At 35.6% G+C, this 22,596-nt stretch overlaps 2 protein-coding genes and 1 non-coding gene across 3 annotated transcripts; 2 read left to right on the forward strand and 1 right to left on the reverse strand.

Moving 5' to 3' along the window:
• Nucleotides 1-6,504: 6,504 nt before the first annotated feature.
• On the forward strand, nt 6,505-11,312 carry LOC142614120 (protein IQ-DOMAIN 22). Its single transcript, XM_075786666.1, has 4 exons — nt 6,505-7,079; nt 9,439-9,636; nt 10,183-10,260; nt 10,347-11,312. Exons 1-4 carry the CDS (start codon nt 6,645-6,647, stop codon nt 11,061-11,063), a joined length of 1,428 nt encoding a protein of 475 aa, XP_075642781.1. The 5' UTR covers nt 6,505-6,644; the 3' UTR covers nt 11,064-11,312.
• Nucleotides 11,313-14,792: 3,480 nt separating this feature from the next.
• Nucleotides 14,793-14,866, forward strand: TRNAV-AAC (transfer RNA valine (anticodon AAC)). The gene has a single exon. It is a non-coding gene; the product is annotated as a tRNA-Val (tRNA).
• A 1,834-nt stretch (nt 14,867-16,700) lies between these two features.
• On the reverse strand, nt 16,701-21,520 carry LOC142614107 (RHOMBOID-like protein 2). Its single transcript, XM_075786657.1, has 5 exons — nt 21,011-21,520; nt 18,891-19,054; nt 18,228-18,391; nt 17,571-17,821; nt 16,701-17,059 (listed from the first exon to the last, which is right to left on the reverse strand). Exons 1-5 carry the CDS (start codon nt 21,280-21,282, stop codon nt 16,948-16,950), a joined length of 963 nt encoding a protein of 320 aa, XP_075642772.1. The 5' UTR covers nt 21,283-21,520; the 3' UTR covers nt 16,701-16,947.
• Nucleotides 21,521-22,596: the final 1,076 nt, after the last annotated feature.

Below are 22,596 nucleotides of genomic sequence, written 5' to 3' on the forward strand. Positions count from 1 at the left end.
ATTACCTTATAATGATAATTTCCCGTAGGAGTGACGAATGCAGTCTTATCCTGGTCCTCAACGGCTAAAGGTATCCGGTGATAACCTTGGAAAGCATCAAGAAAACTCATCCGAGGATGTCCAACAGTAGCGTCAACCAATTGATCAATTCGAGGCATCGGGAATGAGTCCTTTGGGCAAGCTTTGTTTAAATCTGTGAAGTCTACACAAACTCTCCACTTCCCATTCTTCTTTTTCACCACCACCGTATGGGCTAACCATTCAGGATAAAACACTTCTTTGATAGCCCCTGCCGCTTTGAGTTTGAGCACTTCCTCCTTTACGGCTTCGGAATGTTCTCTTGAGGACCTCCAAGGTGGTTGCCTCCTCGGCACTACAGTTGGATTGACCCTTAAATGATGACATATGAAGTTCGGATCAACCCCAGGGGCCTCATACGCGTTCCAAGCGAACACATCCATATTTTTCTTTAAAAATAAAATCAGCTCTGTCTTCTCTTCCTGTGGCAATTGAACTCCAACCTGGAAGAACTTTTCAGGATCATTGTCTATGATAATTTTCTCCAATTCTTCGCAGGATACTTGCCTTAATCCTCTTCGGCTGATCCCGTGACTCCTCGGCCAATGTTCGAGCAACTGACATTACCCTGAAAGGAGCTGAGCCAGTCCTACCAGGTGCTGCAAAAATGACATTGATAGTACCTAGAGGAGGTCTGGATGAAGGACCATCGTGGTTTGCCACTCCTGATTGGTTTCCTCGCCCGTTGGGTTGGTACAGAAACTGCTTCAGCTTTCCCTCTTTAACCAATTGTTCCAGATGATTCCACAAAGTGCGACAGTCCTCGGTGGTATGACCTCTCTCCTGGTGATAATGGCAGTGGAGATTTTGGTTGCGTCTCAAAGGGTCTCCTGCCATTTTATTCGGCCATTTGAAAAAAGGCTCATGCCTTATTTTCTCCAATAGCTGCTGCACCGGCTCCCTGAAGACGGTGTTGACCACCTGTGGGGGTATGTGACCAGCCTGCCTGGAAAAATCCCGCGTAGGCCTATTGTTGTTGCATCGGTCCGACCTGAAATCCCTCCTTTCTTGTGGGATAACCTTCGCCTTGCCTTTTCCCTGCTGATGATCTTCCTCAACCCTTTTGTACTCGTCGATGCGATCCATCAGTCGACGTACGCTTCTTACAGGCTTCTTCGTCAAGGATTTCCTCAAGTCATGCTCCGTTGGTAGGCCGACCTTGAAGGTCCTTATGGCTACATCGTCAAAGTCTCCGTCGATTTCGTTGAACATTTCCCAATATCGGTCCGAATACGTTTTCAGGGTTTCCCCTTCCCTCATGGCCATGGATAGTAAAGAATCCAATGGACGAGGAACTCTACTGCACGTGATAAAGCAAGAACCGAATGCTCTAGTAAGCTCTTTGAAAGAATCAATGGAGCCTGCCCTTAAGCCGTCAAACCATCTCATGGCTACGGGCCCTAGGCTAGAAGGAAAAATCTTGCATAACAAAGTTTCATTCCTGGAATGCACTGCCATTCTCTGGCTGAAATGGCTTACGTGCTCCACAGGATCCGTCCGCCCATTGTAAAGAGTGAAGGCCGGTTGTGTGAAGCGCCGAGGTAACCTCCCTTCCTCCAATCTGCGCGCGAAGGGTGATCTGGAGATTTGGTGTAACGCTCTTCCCATTGCATCATTTCCCAAGCCCCTAGGGGGGTAGTCTCTGCCACGCCTTCCATGCAGATTGTCTTCCTCGGAAGAGACATATTCACCTGGGGGAGTTCTGGATCTCCGCTCGTAATTGTCATCCTCGGATCCTGCCGAAGAGGGGTCAGAGACCGGAGGAGTTCTCCTTTTCCTCTTGTGACGCAGTCTCCTCTTTAGGCCGTCAATCTCTTTCTGCATGGCCCTGGCATTTCTCTCATAAGGAACTCTACTTCCTCCTTGCGAATGACTAGCACTTCTGATGGTGTGTGTAGTATGTACACTTCCTTCTCGGTTCTCTCCATGATCAGGATGTAAGGAGTGATCCTCAAGCTGGGAGCCGACGGACTCTGCACTGCGTGGTGGTTATGATCCTACCATGATGTCCTAAACTTCCTTAAAAAGTAAATTCCCACAGACGGCGCCAATTGTAAGGACACAATTCAAATTCCCAAACCACGACTGGGAGGAAAATGGGCTTGAAAGGCCTTTCTTCACAATGAATTTGTAGAGGATGGGTTTGTAATTTAGATTTCAAGGATGGCTTTAGACAATCACAAAAAGAACGGGCTTTGGGCCTAATGGAACAAAACAAAGAATCGTTTGCAAAGAGTAAGATTGAGAATTCCTCCTCGGACTGTTTCCGAGGATAGTTTCTAATAGTATTTCTCAAGTATGGATACAAATATTGATTATCATACACTTTTTCTTTCTCAAAAAGCCTCCCCCTTTCTTCGTATGCCTTACCTCCTATTTATACTCCTCCTCTTCTCTTCATCATCTTCCACTTTATGGCCGCGACCCTGATTTTTGGATACTTGTCCCATCCATTCTTCCCTAAAGCCCGCTGGGATTTGGGACCAAGTTCCAAGCTCTATGCTCAGGTCCCATCCTTCCATCTATACTGTCAGCGTATCAATTACAGGGTCTTTAATATATGGGCGGTGGTAGCAGCTTTACTTTAGACGTTCCACCGCTCTTTCTACTGTCCTCCACGTATACTGTGTATCCTCGGCTTAACATTCCGAGGACAAATCTACTCCTCGGACGGTATGGGACACTTAAATACTCCACGATCATTTTGATATTTTCGGATTTGGGTTTCTAGCCCAAAAGACCTTGTTGGGCCGTCCATTATAAATTACTGGGCCCAATACCCCTACAATATATATATATATATATATATATATATATATATATATATATATATATATATATATATAATTTGGTTATTTGGGATTTGAACCCTAGACTCTATTGGAAAGGATAGAAAATTTTAGTTAAGCAACAAGTCTCTTGAACCTTGACAGTCGGGTCTTTTATATTAAATTTTGATACTGGAGTTGTTTGATTGCATTAGCATGTGAGTGTTGGCAAACATATTATGTAATTGGATTTTGTAATTTTTTAGTCCATTTGATAACCCTTGGACTCTATTGTGTAGTCATGAAAGAATCATTCTTTGATAAATTTGATAGTACAATGGGGGAGATTTAAACTTTTGATATTTTTGTTAGAAACACCAATTAATAAATGTCAGTTGATCTATAAAGCTATTGTTAGAATCATTTATTTTCAGATATTTCAAGTGTGTTGATATATGAGGGAGAGGAAGACAGGATTAGTTTCCAATTTCTTTTGTGTAATAATATTGTGATGTATTTGAGGAAAAAAAAAAACCACCACAAATTGCTATAACCTAGCACGGACAACTAGCCTCACGGTCATGGATCAAATAATTGCAATATGACATGATATTGCACTTTAACTCCCCTTTTGTTTTCTTGATATTTCAATGATTACAAATGAGGAAAGGAATTAAGACCTTGTAGTTTGATTAGTACTTTATAGTGTTTTCAACAAAAATTTGTAAGGTTCAAATCCCCCTTTCCACTACATTTATTGAATTATTAAAGAAAAAAAGAGGAAAAGAAATTTGAACATTAAATTCTTTTGAAGAAGACTATATCATTGAAGAACAAGAAATCCCAAATATTGATATATGATAATAAGCTATTGAGTTCTTCTATAGACAACAAAATCTCATAATATATATTTTCATAAGAAGTTAAGGTTTCAACCCATTATAGATCAAAATAAAATAAACTTAAATAAGATTATAAAGGACTCACTACAACTTAAAATAAAGGTGTTAAAAATGTGAGATTTTTGTTATATCCAACAATCTGTAGTGATTTTTTGGGTTCTACTTTGTAAAAGTTTGACTATGGAGTCCATTCATTTCACAAGAAAAAATTTAGGATTATACAATTTTGTGCTACAATTTTGATGTAACAGACTATGTGGAGTAGAAAAAAAATTATAAATCAATGTGAAAATGACAAAAATTAGTCATAATATGTTACCTAAGATAATTATGAAAAATAATACAGTAAAAAGTGTGATCTTAAAATTACTCATTTCATAATTACCATGCGTCTCACTTGTTAATTTGACTACTCATCCTTGAAAAAAAAATGCAGTTACTTTGACTTGTATACTGTACTACTTTTCAGTTGCATTCACTTGTTGTGCTGATACTTTGACTAATATAATACTAATTTTTTATTCATCAATTTTTTATTTTCCCGCTGATAAGTGTAAATGAGGGATTCAATTCCCGAACTAATGTTTTATTATTACTTTTTAATTTATATATGCAGCACATTGTTTAAATGTCAAGATAGTTAAATTTTAAAAAAATTTGGTTAAGTGGCATGTAGGCAAGATTAACCAAAATGTACAATTTTTTAAATAAAAGATAACATATTTATAAATCGATAGTTAAAGGGGGAGATTTAAATTACAATCATATTATATTATATATAATAAAAGTTGGGTTTAGATGCCGTATTATGCCACATGGCTTCACCAAATTGAAGAAATTTTATTTAATTTTTAGATTTTTAAAGAACTAAAAATGAATAGTATACTACCAGGACTCTAATTCATTTTTATCATTAAGTAGTTTATCTCTTTAAAAAAAAATAAAAAACTGCTTCACATCTGCTTCATATAAGTTTGTAAGTATATATTAATATTAGATTAATCAAAAAAATATTATATAGTAAGCGTAAAATAAAAACTGCTTCATGTAAGATTGTAGGTAAATTAATATCATGTATTTTTACTCTAATTTTTTATTATAATCAATTAAATACGTTTTATGTATTTGTTGCCTTTTGTTTAAGCTAATTTCCTTATGTTTTTTTTTGAGGGGGTAATTTCCTTATGTTTGATCTAATTCATATGTTAATGGTTTGATCCAATTTAATTAGTTTGTTGTCCAATATATATGTAAGTTGTCGTAGTAAATTCCAATCATAGACTATTAAATATAGATACAATTTTGCAATCTATATAGAACCTTTTTTTTTTTAAACTCTGTTTAATTTTCTTCTTTATTTTTTTTTTCAAGTTTGTCAAAAAAGATTTCAAGCATCGTAAGAAAGGTTTGTAATCTAGGTGTAGAACTATGCAATTTTTTAAAATTATAATAAAGGCTTTATTCCTCGAATAGTTCTATCTTTAAAAAGTGGCCAATTTTATGTTACTTTGTCTAAAGATTTGAATCATTAATATCATTGTTAACAATACTACAAGTCACTTATATTGTAGATTCATTAGATATAAAATTTATATGTGAATAGTTTGATACATGTAACTACAAATGATATTATAGCACAATTGGTATGCTAGAAGATAAATTTGTATTAAGGTGCTATCATTTTATATTTGATAGTTGTTATACCAATGCAATTTATTCTTTTTGTTATAATAATTACTTATTTGGTTATAATAATAATTATATATATATATATATATATATTCTACAAGTTTTAACATATAACCGTGCAATGCACGGGCTTTTAATTAGTTTATATGTGTATTAAAGAAAAAGGTACAATTGTACAAATATCAATAGAATTGAATGATAATTATCAAAAAAAAGAATGAATTGAATTGAATGATAAAATGATTGGATTAAAAAAAGAATAAAAAATAATGAATAGAAAAAAAATTACCTTTATATATATATATATATAATTGAAACATGTTAGTAAGAGTGAGATTGATCTATTTTAATCAAAACTATAAATTATGGTAGATGAGTAAACATAACAACAACAACAACAACAACAACAACAACAACAAACTTTAATTCAATTTTTTTGGGTGAGCCTGGTAAATGAGTAAAGCAATTTAAGATAAATAACGGAGTTTAATTTCTTTTGAATATTTCAAAAAATAAATATAGAGTAATACAATTAAATATCCTTCTTCTTTTTATTATATACAACATCAAATGAATTTTTTTAATAAATAAAAATAAAAGTTATTTATGCATATCTTATGCATTTACTTTATTTCTATGTTATATATGAAAAAAGAGTTCAAATGTAACTCACACACAAAAAAATAAAAGTTCAATTGTGATTTTTTTTATATAAAAAAATTGATAGAAAGAGAATTTAAATTATGAATATCTTTGTTGGAAATAACAAGGGTGTCAATTGAGCCACAAGGACTCAAATGTAAAATCGAGAGAGAGAGAGAGAGAGAGAGAGAGAGAGAGAGGAGTTGGACATGGGCTATTCGGTCTCCAAGTTGCAGTTAAAAAATAAAAGCATTAACTTTGTGTGTAATAGTCACGCACAAGCAAGAGAGTGGAATAGGTAGCTAGCATGAAATATAGTAATAGTATATATTTAATCCATATTAACTTTCTCCCTCGCGATTTGCAACGCGTTCCTGTAAGCTGTAATTTCCGTATTTATAAACAAACAACATTTCCAAATCCTCACACAGCATACAATACAATACAATACAATTCTCTCACTCTCTCTCTCTCTCTCTCTATAAGAGCAAATGCGACCCCAAAACCAAAGGGATAGCCCAAACCCACTTGGCCCTGGCCTTGCTCACCGTGGCCAGTGACCAAAATGGGCAAAGCCTCAAAGTGGTTTCGCGGCCTCCTTGGCCTCAACAAAAAGACAGACTCACACTCCCAAACTCCCAAACCTCCCAAAGAAAAACGAAGATGGAGCTTCGTTAAGTCATACAGAGAAAAGGACCACCACCACCACCAAACCAAACACAACAACGACCAAACAACAACAAAAGCAGAAGCAACCTCGTACGGAAAGGTGTCAGCCTCAGAGCACGAGGAGGATGCCAACAAGCACGCCATCGCCGTGGCTGCTGCTACGGCCGCGGCCGCAGAGGCGGCGGTTGCTGCGGCCCACGCGGCGGCCGCGGTGGTCAGACTCACCAGCAGTGGCAGGTGCGCCACCAACACCGCCGTGGCTTACGTTAGCGGAGGCGTCCGTGAAGAGTGGGCTGCACTTAAGATTCAAGCCGCTTTTCGAGGCAGCTTGGTTAGTGCTCTCTCTCTCTCAAGTCTCATCCCATTATTCCATTCTTCTTGTTTTCTACAATATTTCAATCCAAATTCCCATTTTCCTAAAATCCAATATTTTTTCTTTTAAATAATTACAAGTTTTACATAAATTAAGGGATAATTTTTTTTTTATAAAATTATTAAAAAGAAAAGAGTTATTATAAGTAGTAGTACCGTACGCTGGTCTTTTGTCTTCAGAGTTGTGAATCTTTCTGTTAAGTGTTTAGTTTCATTTAATTGGCCGTTAATCTCGACGTAATTACGGGATTATCACTCGGGATTTACAGTTATGGTTGAGCGCTTGACACGTGTCGCTCACTCTCTCTCTCTCTCTCTGTGAAAATGAAAGGGGCGTTTCTAACTGAATACGAAACGTCCTGTTAATTAGAAAGATTTTGCAGAAATCTTGGTTTGAATAAACTTGACTTCTCGTTACGTTTTACACTAGTCCCTTCTTCCTGCAAGTGCAACTGTAAGTCGTGAAGACTTGAGTTTCCACAGAAGGAAACCAATGATTCCTGCGACGTCGTTTCGTTTATACTGCCTCATCAGTCATCAGATCAGACTTCGTAAGTCGTAACTGCTGCGTGTATTTTCCTTTGGATCTGAGACTGAGAGCGAGACTGAACCAAATGAAAATGTCTTCGTCATATCAAAATCACTAATTATGACTTTAACCCCTTGCCCTTGGGTTGGGAGTGGGGAGGGTAAAATGTCAATTCCAAAACGGTGTCGTTTTCTTCCCCGTCTTTGTGAACCCCAATGTTATTCATTCCCATAATAATCACTTCTACCATTCCTATTGCTTCAATGCCCAGCTGTTCTCTCCTGTCGTTTTGCTCAATACTACATTTTAGAATTAAGTCCCTCTACTTTTCACTTAATGTGTGTGGGTGCCTAAATTTATTGCTAAATATATATATATATTTTTTATCAGGTTGATAATAAATGTGGGTGAGAATGAGACTGATGGTGGTTATGGTTTTAAATTTGGGTTTTAACATAGAATTTATGTTTTTGCTGGTAATATTTTGGAAATAAATAAATCTGACATACCGTTATTTAAGTGCTTTGATTGGAAGGGACCACTTTGCCAATTTCAAGAAATTTCTGTTTCCATATTTGTAGCTTGGTTAATATGGTTGCAAACTTTGGATTTATACTTTATAGTGTGAAACATCATGTTGAATTGTGATTAATATGTAGTAAAAAAAAAAAAAAATATGTAGTATATGCTAGATGTCAGTGCTCACCGACACGATTGACATTATTTTCCTAGATTTTAATTGCTTGAAAGATAAGAAACTTATTGGAATGTGAATTTGTGCTTTGATTTTTTTCCCCCCCACTTGTAGCTCAAATAAATTATGCAGGGGTATGTGCACTTAGTCTTTTTTTAATTAGCTAATAAGTCTATGCACACACAATTTTTCATACATCTTGCTAAGGTGCTAAGTAATGATATTAAATTGTTCACAATATACCACTCCTACAACTACAAGCTATGACAAAGTTTGTAAAAAAATGAGTAGCAGTTGGAGTGAGAACGCTTTTTTTTTTTTTTTTTTTAATATTTAAATTTAAGGGTTCGATGACCAATAGTTCAACTCTTTCCATTAAACTTTGGCATTGTGGGTGTTGTAGTGTTGTATGACAGTAGTTGGTAGGACCAATAATTGTCCCTACCAGCAAAAGGTTTTTGTTTTAGAATGTGTTTTCTTAAGTTAAGCCATGCAATAATTGTTTCTTAGGAGACTTGTTATGACCTTTTCCAAGTAAAGTTGGGTTAGTTGGGTTTTAAATGTTTGTATTATCATGGTCACAGAATTTATTAACTTTTGTTTGACCCTTTATGGTGAGGCTAGTGAGATGTCTTTGTCCTATTCATGTCATGTCAGACTTTTGGTTTTGAGACTCTGGCTTTTAATATGGTTTCCTTTAGGCGCTTGTTACGTTTAAAAATATTCATGGTTTTGCACAAAAGCTAGTCGAAGATTTTTACTTGGCGCCTTAATTTGGAAGATTGCCTTTCAATTTGAATGTCTTTAGTAAATGAAACAGTGTGGTCCTCACACTATATCTCAGCTGTCACATGAGTGTAATAACTTTCTGGTCTTAATTGAACAATACGGGATTGCCAATTTAAGCTGTCCTGACATTTTTGAAGCAAAAAGATAATGTAACTAAATTTGTCTTAATGCAGTGGTACATTGTGTACCATAGCTTGATTATAATTTAATAATGCACCTCTGATATTAATTGTGCACTTGATTGGTGCTTAATCATGTGGTTCAGTGTTTGTCAAGTAAATTTTTTTTTTTTGGGGTGTTTTAAAGGCTAGAAAGGCATTAAGGGCATTGAAAGGATTAGTGAAGCTTCAGGCATTGGTAAGAGGACACATTGAAAGGAAGCGAACAGCAGAGTGGTTACAGAGGATGCAAGCATTGTTGCGAGCACAGGCGCGAGCACGTGCAGGACGGGCCCAGATTTCAGAGTCTTCACAGTCCAGTAGCAAGTCTCACTTCCACCACACTGTAAGAAAAATTCAAGTTTCCCTCCAATTTACAAATTTTTCGCAGCCTCTTTTGTGGGATTCCTTGATAGGTTTCACACTTTAGGAAACGGACTTTTTCTTTTTGCTCCATGCAACTTTTCTTTATTTTTTACATTTTTTCATTGGGTGTATCAATATCAATATGTGACTTTAGTGAATTCGGTTTTTAGAATTATAAAAGAATGACTAAGAGCAACCTGCAGAAGTTACATTAAATGTATTTCTTTAAAGGGGAACAATTTCAAGGTGTTTTTACAGATAGTATGCTTGGACTGGTTTTCTAATGAAATAACACTTTGGAAATTTAGACTTTCTTTTTTAGTATTTCCTAACTAAAGTTAGGTGGTTTTTGCCTCTTTTTGAAATTCATTTGATTTTTTTAGTTGTCTAGTCATTCTCAGTATTTCCTGATTTTTCAGTATTGAAAAAAAAATTGTGACCAGAATCTTTTGTTACTGCTCTCCCCTATAGTATCTTATATTTGTATTTGCACCAATTGTTCATGAGTGATGTATTCTATATACAGGGTCCAGCAACGCCTGAAAAATTCGAGCATGCCATCAGATGTAAGAGTACCAGATCAGATCAATCTCCAATGCTCACGGTATCCCTCCTTTTGCTTTATTTTACTCAATTCCAAACACCATTAAATTTATCTTGTTGGCTTATGTTCCATCACTACAAATGCAGAGAAATGGCTCAAAATCAAACAGAAGGCTCATTGGCAATCAAGATGAAGCACGCTTAAGTTGGAATAGGTTTGACAGTCGGAAGGACGGGTGTTCAACTAAGACGGGCACTACAGATGATGAAAAGAGTGATAAGATCCTTGAAATCGATAGTGGAAAACACCACTTCACAACTAAACGCAAAAATGTCCTCCACTCTTCTCATCATGTTCTCACTTCTGATCAATGTAGTCATAGCTTTACCACTTCAAAGGACTCAACTGCCCATCAAACAGTTCCAAGTCCATCTTCTTGTGAAGTCCAATCTTTAACCCCATTGAAATTCTCTCATGAAGTTGAGGACAGTCCTTTCTGCACTGCTGATAATAGCCCACAATTCTACTCTGCATCATCGAGAGGTGGAGTATCAAAAAGTAGTCCCTTCACTCCCACAAAGAGTGATGGCTCAAGAAGCTTCTTAAGTGGTTACTCAGACCACCCTAGCTACATGTCTTACACTGAATCTTCAAGGGCCAAGGTGAGATCTCTCAGTGCTCCTAAACAAAGGCCACATTATGAGAGGACTAGTTCGACAAAGAGGTATTCAGTTCATGGATTTGGTGAATCAAGATCAAGTGCACAAAGAATCTCTAACTTGCATGCAAACTTTGCGAATAAAGCCTACCCGGGATCTGGTCGCTTGGACAAGCTTGGGATGCCAGTGGGTTATAGATACTAATGTGTTTATACTGTTTTACATTTTTCGTCTATCATAGGTGCCTAATTATGTTTTTAGGTTAATTTTAAACTAGGTATTAAGTCTAATCTACAAGATATAAACTACTTCATGTGTTTAGGTTAATTTTAATCTAACTGAATACTAAGATAACTAATGTGTATCTTAGTGCATGTGACTTTAACAAGCTGAGTAATTCTTAGGAAAATGGTTACTTTTCAAAGTAGTGATAAAATCTTGTGGGCCTAATCATGTCCTTTTCGTGTATATTTTGTAAGGAATTATTTTGTTGATTGCACTTTGTTTTCCCAAGCCGACCATTGGAGTGTGCTGACAAAAGATCTAAGTATGTTTTCCAAAAGCTTGTCCTCTCTCTGTAAAAGTTCGTGCAGGATTGTTCAAATTACATGGCCAAAAAAATAGGAAGTACAATACAAATGAAAAGGCATTGTGGTGAAAGAATAAATTGAAGGAATAAATTGAAGAAAGTCAATCAAGACGGCTATTGTTGTTATGACTTGCGATCGAGTTGTACAACTTATGTGATATGGTAGTTGAGGATGTAGCCCACAAGAAAGGCCAGATAGAAAGGAAAATTATAGGGGTAAATGTACTTTTAGTTCTTACATTTTGGGTCATTTTTTTATTTTTGGTTCCTAAACTGATTTTACTCTTAGGTCAGTCTCTAACTTTTTAAGATCGTTTTTAAAATGGTCCTGTCAATTCAGTTACGGAAAAAATTGAGGTGGCAAATAGCATGTCCTACTTGTTGACATGGAGGTGACCGTGAATATTAAAACATTATTAAAAAAACTTATTTAGCATCTTTGAAATGCCAAGTCAGATTTAAATTAATAAAAAATTAAAACAAAAAATCCAAGTCAGAAATTTTAAAATAAATAATTAATAATTAAATTAAATTAAGAAAAAAAAAACTTTTTCAGCTTAAAAAATTGAGGGAGCAAAAGTCAATCAAGACGGCTATTGTTGTTATGACTTGTGTTCGACTTGTGCAATTTATGTGATATGGTAGTTGAGGACATAGCCCACAAGAAAGGCCAGATAACAAGGAAAATTCTATAATGTGGACTCTGAGATAGACTTTGTCGGTGGTTTAAGTGGGTCTGCGGAGTGTGGACATATATGGCTCTTCTGAACTGACCAGTGCGGGTTAGACTACGGTCCCTTATGGTCAATCTCTCTACATTTACAAATAGGCCACTTTTAGGATAGGGGAGCCCATGTCCTTAATGGATCTTGGTCAAATAGTTCAACTCAACTTCTCAATCTGCACCACTATTTAGTATTTACGTGTACTTGGCTTCATCTCACGTGAGTAGAAATGATATTATCCACGACTAAAATATTTAGCTATTTGGCACCACAAAAAGTTACTTTATTTATTTTACCTACACACTGCAGTAGTTGATCTATTTTAGCTTTCAACACAATAAAATAATATATAAATATCACAATAAAATAAGATATTTATTACAATAAAATAATATATCGACTACACACAACCAAGCAGGGAATAATTTTTTTTTTTTTTTAATTTTTAGCTCTAAGCTATAGTGCACATCCATAGATAGACGTGCACTGTAGCAATGAAGCTAAAAAAAAATAGCTTTAGCTACACTGCTGTATGGTTATGTTTGTGTTTTGGTGGAGTTAAAATAACTATATAGTTTTTTAGCTCCACTGCTACAAGTGTTATTACAAATGCGTCGATCTCAATGACTACTTATAGTACATCTTCTTGGCTTTACCTTGCTTTTGTTTTTATAAATTATTTTGTACAACTAATGCTTTTCATGTAAATGTGTGGTATTTAAATCAGTCACATATAGGCTGCATGGGGTATTTGTCTCCACTTTGAGTTTGACGTATATTATTATTTATTCCATAGAATATGTCACCCAATTTTGGAAATCATTTTTTTTTTGTACATAATTTCATTGTTGATATTGTTTTGACTATGTTGATGACTTGATGGTTTGATGACTTTCTATTCCTTCCATGAGATTTGTAAATGGATTTGACCCCTCTTACACTTAGGTTGCGTTTGGCTGAATGTAAATTCATTTTTGAGTGTAAAAGAGATTCAGGGGAAAATATTTCACGTAAAAGGAAAACATGTTTTGTTGTTTGACTATGTTGTGAAAACTATGCCAGAAAATTATTTTTTGTGTTTGGTCTTACATGTAAAAAACCTATTTTCAAAAAAGGGAAACACAAGTCAGCCCACAGCCACCACTTGGTCCAGCCACCGCCACCACCAAGGAAAAGCACAACCCACCACCCAAAATCCAGATCAAGAAGAGGAAAAAAACTGCCCCCATTGCTTCGTTACCACCAAAATCCACCAAAACACCACCACAATAACAAAAAAATTTGAAATCAAACAAAAAGAATATCAAACACAGAAATATGTAGGGGGCAGGGGGGGGTTTGGTTTGGGTTAGAGAGAAAAAGTGAGATGAGAAGATGAAGACCACCGTGAGAAGAGAGTGAGGGTGAGACCGATTGATGAGAGAGATGGTGAGACCATTCCAGATTGAGCTATGGCAGTGGTGGATTGGGTTGATGCAGAGGTGGAAGAGGTGTTTGACTGGTAGTGGTGAGGTGTAGTGAGAAGATGAGGGAGAAACTCACCGTGGGTTGAGAGGAATACGGCGGAGAGGTGCGTTAGAGAGCCTGGTGGAGCACAACCTACGATCGGTTGTCAAGATCGGAGCTCAACCCGTACTCGTCGATGCATGGTTGGCGATCGGAGAGGTGGGTCTTGGGTGTTTGTGGATCGGTGATGAGAGAGGGGTGGGCTGAGATCTTCAAGTGTGTGATGTTTGTGAGGAGTGGGCTGGTGGTCGGTGACGGCCAGATTGGCGACGTTGAGCAAGAGGGAGAAGAAGAGTCGAGGAAGAAGAGAGAGAGAGAGAGAAAAAAAAAAGCTTGGCCTGCACGTGATATGGGTGGTGGGGCGGCGTGATCTGGGCGGTGGGGGCAGCACAATCTGGGTTGGCCGGAGCTTGGCTGGGCGGCCACCTGTGCTCTCTCTCTCCTGGAAATCATTTGAAGGTAAAATAGAAATAGAAATTCATTTTCGGCTTGGGAGGGTTATTTTATAGTCAAACTGAGTTCTATTTTTAGTTTGACTGTATTTTCAAGTGGTGCCAAACACACACCCAAAGTGTAAAATATTTTCAGATTTTAGTTTACCACTGAAACAAACGTAGCTTTAATATAAAAGAAAGTCTAGAGAGGAGAGACAAAAAAATTCACCAAATGCCTTTTACTATTTGTATTGTTGTGGAACACCCAAATGAAGTAAGTGGTAAAAAGAGTGAAACTTTATGTGCTTTTTTTCCGTGTCTATAACAAAACTCTAACATAAAAGAAACTATCATTTAAAATATGAGTGGAAATGTTTTAGATTGTTGTGATTAAACATGGTTAAATCCTTCAATTCTCCTTTAAACTCCTCTCCCCGGCAAAGTCAAATACTCACGCACTAATAGAGCATACTTCACACAAAATTAGTCTCCCACAACCTCGTAGTGTGGGCTTTCACACACACACACATAAAAGATCATCTCTCCCCACTTTTAGTATCATTTTAATGCTACTAAAAGAAAAGGTATAAAATTAACGTTGGTTTTATGCGGGTTTTTTGGTTGAAGAGGGATAAATAAACCAATAGATTTAAATGTTGCAAAACCGATTGCAAATTAAGGTGTCGTGGTGTAGTTGGTTATCACGTCAGTCTAACACACTGAAGGTCTCCGGTTCGAGTCCGGGCGACGCCAAGCTATTCTCATTTTAAATCCGACTTCTACTTTTGTGCCATTCCCAGCTTTTGAATTGGATCCCTTTTGAAGAAGAGTAAAACTGATTGGGCTCTTTTTTTTTTTTTTTGAATCTGGGCTCTTCTTCTTAAGCACAGGCCAACAGTTTCACCCATTCCAAGCTTTGTATATTTGGGCTCCTTTTGAAAAGTAAAGGTGAATGGGTTCTTCCTCTCAAGTAGTCCAACAGGCCCACCAATGGTATTAGATTTTAAGAGGGTGTTTGGTTTAGCTAAAGCTTTAACTCAAAACTCAGTTTTTATTGCCAAATGCTCCAAATTGGTGAGCCCCACCTCAAGAAAGTTTATTTGGTTCAGTTTTTGTTTTCAATTTCCATATTCCAAAATTCAAAAAATTGAGTTAAGAGTAAATGAAATTGAAAACAAGTTTTAGGGGTTTTCAAGTAATGAAGATATTGTGGCATTCTTGTAAATTTTTGCAATTGTGTAGGACTTGCAGTCATGACTTGTCTCAATCGAGTCAGATCACAACATACTCTCTCAACAACTCTTACACCCTTTTTTTCATTTCCTTTACTATAGTCTTTACTCCATAGACCCAAATCACACCCACCAAATTTACATTTCATTTTTTTTTCACCTTCCTCCTCTCAGTCCTTTGAACATTTCTTCTCTTGCATTTGATAAGTGATGAGCATTGAGTTTAGAAGTTTGAGTGATGAAAATTGAGTTTTGAGTTATCTTTAAACCAAACACAACCTATGGCAACCTAAGGATGCCATGGTACTAGTTTTGGATCAATCAAACCCATTCTTGTATCTAAGTTGGACCATACACCCTGCTCCTGGAATAGTACCAAAATGGTGCATAGTAACACAACAATGTAGCACTTACTTTGGCGCACCACTCACCATGCTCCTCCATAGCTCAAATGGTTCAAATTCTGATGTTCATTAGTTTTTCTCATCCCCCTCCCTCCCTCCCTCTCTCTCTCTCTCTCTCTCTCTCTCTCTCTCTCTCTCAAAGTTTTCATCCAAGCAACGTGATTCTAATACTATTAATCATCAATTATGTGTTGCTTTTCATCATGGAAACTAGAAATATAATAGAACTAGCGTAAAAGAAGAGGTCAAACAAACATGCGTAGTGCCCTACGCTTCCGGAAGCCTTCGACTCAGACAGAGTTTAAGTTTATGAATACATAGCTTGCTTTTAAAAAAATAAAAAAATAAAAAAATAACATTTACTTTCTGATTGTTTAAGATTCCTTACACGCAATGGTTAAGATCATAAACAATAGCACCGCTCAGTAGAGCAAAGAGGAAAATGAATGATAGTAAGAACTGCAAGAAGAGGTCAAACATGTTCTGTCATATAAAATAAGTCACATTCATGTGCAGCTCCCTTGAATCATTTGGAGTGGTGGGATTTTTTGTCCCATAAGAATAGAACAAAGGGTCTAATAAAAGGGTGGGTTAAATCTCTGGTGCATTGCATCAGTGTATTGGACCTGATACTAAGCCGTATCCCCAATAAAATACACAAACAACAGTGCTGATAGTCAATTCTTTCTTCAAAAGTTGTGTTTGTTTTATGGAAACTCTCTGATCTTATTCCCATTTTTTTAAAGATATTTATTTTCTGACTTTCAAAAAAAAAAAATATATATATATATTTCTTTTCTGAACTATTTCTGGACAAATTCATGCAAATCACACGAAAATTTTACAAAAATCATCCAATTTTAATTATAAATATTTCCAGGGAAAAACCTTCTCCAATAAAACAAATAAATCCTTAGACACAAGGGGGGGTTTTTGGAGAGAGAGAGAGAGTGAGACAAAACATATTGACATAAGAACAAATATAAAATACAAAACCCAATCGTTTGTGTATAATAATAGAAAGACTTCCTGTACTAGGTAACACTACTTTCTTCATGTCCAAAGAAATCTATGTATATTCATGTACATGAGTGAAAACATCCCGATGAAAAAAAGAACTAAAAAATAATAATTGGAGGAAGAAAAAGAACCAGAATATGACAAGGTATGGAAAGTTAAGATAGGTGACAAAAGTCCATTAGTTATCACAGTGCCATTTCGAGGTAGGCACACAGCTAAGATAATGGCACCAGCTGCAGTGATCGTTTCCATTCTCTCCCCTAAACAGCATCACCAATCCCACAGTAAATCTGCAATTTTCAAAGATAGTATGAATTAGTTTTCTCATAGAATTGCATCATGTGTGTTGTTTTTTTACCATAAAACTCCGAATTCAAACAATCCAAGAGCGGAAAAAGAAAAAAAAGGTAAAAGACTCATTTATGACTTAGATTCCACTCCATTAAGACAAGTCAATATACATGTGGCTAAGGATGCTGGAGAGACCTAAGGGGATTTTGTAGAAATAACATACTCTCTTGTGTTCTGAAGAACATTTGAGTACATTGTCTTTCAGGACACCATCCAAGTGTTGGGTATAATCATTCCTAGGTGCCCAAGAATGACTACTTGTTTTCCAATAGTCCCTTAATATTTTTAAGGTCAGATATTTTCCCCATTCCTTTAAAGGTTATTTCATCCAAATTACTATACCCCAATGAAGACCCAGGAAACAAAACAAAAGGCGAAATGGACAAATGGACAAATCCCATGCCCTGTTAATCCCATATGCTAAATTAGAAACTGGTGTGATAAACTTACCCAGCAATCAGTAACACCACGGAAACTACCCAGAGAACATATTGGTAAGACTTGTACTTAGAATGGACACGAGAACCAGCTGGAAGATACCGGCTTTCCATCCACCCAATCTGAGGTCGAATTAGCAAAACAAATCCAAGGAGAAGTCCTGTCAAGAATCCTCCAATATGGGCAAAGTTATCAACATGAGGAAGAATTCCAACCGCCAAGTTAATGACAACAATAACTATAAGGGTGAACAGTGCTGCAGCCTACAGGAGAAAAATGAAGAGGCAAAGGTTAGAAATCGAAAAAAAAATTCTATAATGAATAGGACACCCAATATATATGAAAAAGAATCATTCAAACAGTAAAGCCTCTCCAACTACTGAATTCATTTTTAAATTCTTTCCCCAAAATTTTCTATCAGTCCACAGTCTCTGCCCAGGTCTCATTGACTCACTATCATGAATAAGGAGGCTATTCATCACCGCTACAACTGAAAAATATTGTATAAACATCATAAACTTTGCACTTGCAAATATTATTGTTCAGTGGCGTAAGCCTCATTATTAGATGTAACTATGAAAGACATGAGGCAATCAATCCTAATGCTAGGTACGGACCGATAATAATAACATCAGTGACAACAAGAACAACCAAGAGCTAGCAACAAACCTTATTGCTATAAATGGTCCAATTGGTTAAAAGCTCTGATAACATTGCACCAAGAAGGCCGAACAAAGCACCAGAGGCACCAACAGAGATACTTTTTTGAATGAAGAGGCAAGATAATATGCTCCCACCAAATCCTGATAACAGATAGAGCATCCCAACTCGCACTGCAAGAAATTAGCCAAAATTTATGTTAGAATGCTTGAAAATCAGAATAGAATTTAAAAACCAATAAAGTGCATAAACAAGAGCTTCATAAAGGGGTGAACTAAGGTTCATGGTCTGTAGATGACTGCATATGATAATCATCCATGGGAATACATTTTTTTTTTTTTTTTAACAGCATTTGGATGCACAGAATTTATATTGTCATTGATAAAAGATACTCATACAGAAAAGGAAGATCCAAGCATAAATATATTAATCTTTTGATATCCTATTGATGACCAACACAAATAGATGAATGATTTCAGCTTTACAGTGAACACAATGACAGCTTTTATAACCACATAAAAACATTTGGATAATCCAAACTCTTTAATCTTGAAAGAAGCCCATTTTAATGAACCTAATAATGAATTTATAGATTAACCTCTTTTTCAAAATTGCACTAGTTTGATGTAGGTACACATTTAAATTCAAGCCGCAGTGGAAAGCATGGCATACCAAAACCAAATTGCTGTTCTAGGCGGATCCCAATGAAGACCAAGCTCAACATGTTTGCAAGCAGGTGAATAACACCAGCATGCAACCAGATACAACTGACAAGTCTCCATCCTTGATGTTGGTACACTACCTTTTGCCAGTCCAAAGCTCCTAATTTTTCCAATCTGCACAGTTGGAGTATAATATAAATTAAGATATCACCATAACTACATTTTTTTTTTTTATATGTAATCACCAAATTGAGAGAGGAATGAAATGAATTGTACTTTCAAGCTCAAGCAATTCAAATCCAACCAATAACAGCATACTGCATAAATGTGTATTAATATGATCATGACGTATGGCTCCAAATAACAGCATGATTTTACTTGATTTGCCAAGAGAAAAACAGTAATGATAATTATAAATATAAATGATGCAACTAAGACTTACTTAAAAGAAGTGTTCCCATATCTATGTCTTGCTTTTAATTAATCTATACTATTATTAAAAGAGTAGCGTGTGTTAGCCTCATTATTTGATTTGTCAAAAATGTCCTTATTAAGAAATAAAATCCAAAAAGGACAAAATTTAAAGAACAAGTTAAAATTGTCAAGGTAAAAGTATAAATAAAAATCCTTAAATTAGGTAAAGTGGGGGAAAAAATTGGGATAGTGGAGAGGTTATGCTTTTAAAAATTTAACCATCTAGAACTACAAATATAATGGAAAATGAGTTAACAACAGTTAAGATAATTAGACAAAATAGAATTTTACTTTAATAAAAATAAATTTAAAAAAAGAAAAAGAAAGACTTTTGAACATGTGAGAGCATTTGTGACGAGGGTTTTTTTTTAATTTCCTTCTCAAATTATCTAATAAAGACTTGTTTCCCACCACATCTTTTAGCACAAATTAGACCAGACAATAACTGATTCCTGCTTGAACCCACTTTTGTATTATGATTCTTATCACAGTGAATGATGACTCATTTTATCAAAAAAGGTAGTCCACAAGAACAGGAAACCACTAGCAGATAATATAAATCAAATAAATGGATGACATATCATTAAAGACTCTAGACGAAACTAGAACGATAACCAAGTATCCACAGTTAATGACTCATTTTATTTTAAGATGGGATGTCACATCCATTAATTAAACCAACTCAAATCTGCTGAAGATAACAATTTTGACCCACAAACCATGTTGAAAAAATGACGAACAAGGATCACTTTCATGTATCTGGAAACCTGAAGCTCCAGTCTCTTCCCAAATTAACTTAAAGATAATATGGAAGCACCAATTAAAGTTACAAAAGCAAACCAGGAAAAAGAAATATTAGCTGCTAGCAAATCCAGAAATCTCTCATGCTTCACCAAAAGATCACTACCTCTAATTACCACAAGCAGAAAAGCATATACTAGACCTTCATTAATCATTAGAGGAATATTCTGGATCCCAAGAAAAAAATTGAGGAATTTTCTAGTGATTGAACAGTGATACAGATAGCTAAATTGTTCAATTCTCTTTGATGAAATCACAGATAACTCAACCATCATGTTGATACACAGTGGCTTACATTATCCTATAATCCCAGTTAACCATGATTTGGGGCTGTCAAAGAGCTAAGAATAAATTGGCCAAACAACAAACTAGCTGATCACCACCAAACAGAATGGAACCAATCAGAAACCAACCTCCCTAATGCAAATAATTCTTCAGAAGCCCAATCACTAAAACCAGATCACAAGAGAGAAAGCAGACATTGATAATTGATAATGAATTCAAAATTCAACCACACAGATTAAATCTCATCCACCAAATTTATAATTCCACATGTCTAACCTCAAGCAGAACGATTCACAATCCAAAAATAAACACAAACCAAGTCAAAAACAAGAAATTTCTGCATAAACAACTACTAACTCCCAAAAATCCCTAACTAATAACCCTCAAAGAAAACCACAATATCTCAAAAAAAAAAAAAAAAAAACCCACAAGCCCAACAATTCTAATCAATAAAAAAGAACCCCAACGGAAAAAATCAAATCCAACCCACTTCAAAAGGCAAACAAAAAAGCACAGAGAGAAAACAAATAAAAACCGAGACTTGGGGGGGGCAAAGCAGAGAAAACTCACGTAGCAGAGGAGGGACCAAAGAGAGGGTTATCATGGAGAGGCTGGAAAGAAAGCCTGCCAAGAAACTTGGCCACGCAAGCCTCGTTCAAATTGGGATTGTCTTTGGGGCAGTTGTTGATGTACATGACCACAACGAAGACAGCAACATTGGCCACCACAAACATAGGAATCAACCATGAAGTCCATTCATTGTCCGAGGTTTGAACATCGAAATTTTCCCGGTTGTACCTTCCGTTTTTTGCTCCTCCTCGCTCAATGTCAGAGCTAGCCATTCTTTTGTTTCAATCTCACAACAAATCTCTCTGTTTTTTTTTTTTTTTTTTAATGTGGGTGTGTGAGTTAATATACAATAATACGGGAGTTCCAAAGTTTCAGTCTATTCAGAGACACACAGGTTGTTTATTTATATTATGAAGAGAGAGAGAGAGAGAGAGAGAGAGAGAGAGATTGAGAAGTATTGGCTTGAAAGGGAGTCAAGGGGCTAGTGAATAGAATGAAAATTCAGAAAAAATGAGGTTTTTATTTTTTATTTTTTATATATATGTATATGCAAAGAAAAGGAGGACGATGTTTGTGAATTAATTTCTTCTTAAAAAAAAAGAAGTTTTTCAGATTTAACTGTTGTTGTTTTGCATTGTAACTCTCTTTGCTCTCTCCGACTCTTTCTGTGTCTGATACCGTGGGGCTTGCTTTCTTGGCTGTTTGATTGCTTTGCTCGTTTTTTATGTCTGTATATAGGCGGTGATAGAGATATATTAGTAGTAGTAGGGGGGTTTGATAGAGTTACCTGATTCGAAACGTACTTTTGCTTTTGAAATTACTCATGTAGCCTTGAACGTGAGAAAAATTGTGGTTTGAAATTATTTCAACCATTAATAAATTTTACTAATTGAAGTAACTAGAATTTACAAGTCAATTGTTATGTTTAATGATAGAGTAATTTTATTATGGCAAAGATAAGGAAAGAAATTACTATTTTTCTTTGTCATAGTTATAAAATAATTCAGGCTAGTTTGTGAGAATAATTTTATAATATATAAAATAAAAAAAGGAGATAAGAGTCATGAAACCCATCCAATAAAATTAGTGAAATATTTTTTTACAATAAAAGTGACTAGGAACTGATTAGTTGACAATGTCAAATTGTTTATTATAATGCATTCTTAATAAAGCGCAATTGATGTCAAATGTCTTATAGTTTATACTGTCACTCCTATAAATTAGTGTTTTTAATGTATTTAGGTTTAGTCTTCCTCTCCCAATTATTGAATTATAAAAAAAAAAAAAAAAAAGGAAAATTGATCACATTGGAAGTCTAGTTAGGTTAGATCATATACATATTCCAGTGTAGTTTACCCAAAAAAAAAAAAACATATTCCAGTGTCTGATTGGGTTTGATCATTATACATGTTGAAAAGCTATACGTATTAAACGCATTTGAAGTTTAAACCCAAGCTCCCACCAGAATAAAAACAAGTCTAAAACTCTTTCACGTGCATAATAATTATCACTTGTCAAATTGTCATTTACAATTTTACCAAAAAACAAAAATAAAAATGAAATAGTTGTTTTACCTTTGTCACTTT

This window comes from Castanea sativa, chromosome 10 (genome assembly GCF_040712315.1).
Source record: "Castanea sativa cultivar Marrone di Chiusa Pesio chromosome 10, ASM4071231v1".
Lineage (NCBI taxonomy): Eukaryota > Viridiplantae > Streptophyta > Magnoliopsida > Fagales > Fagaceae > Castanea > Castanea sativa.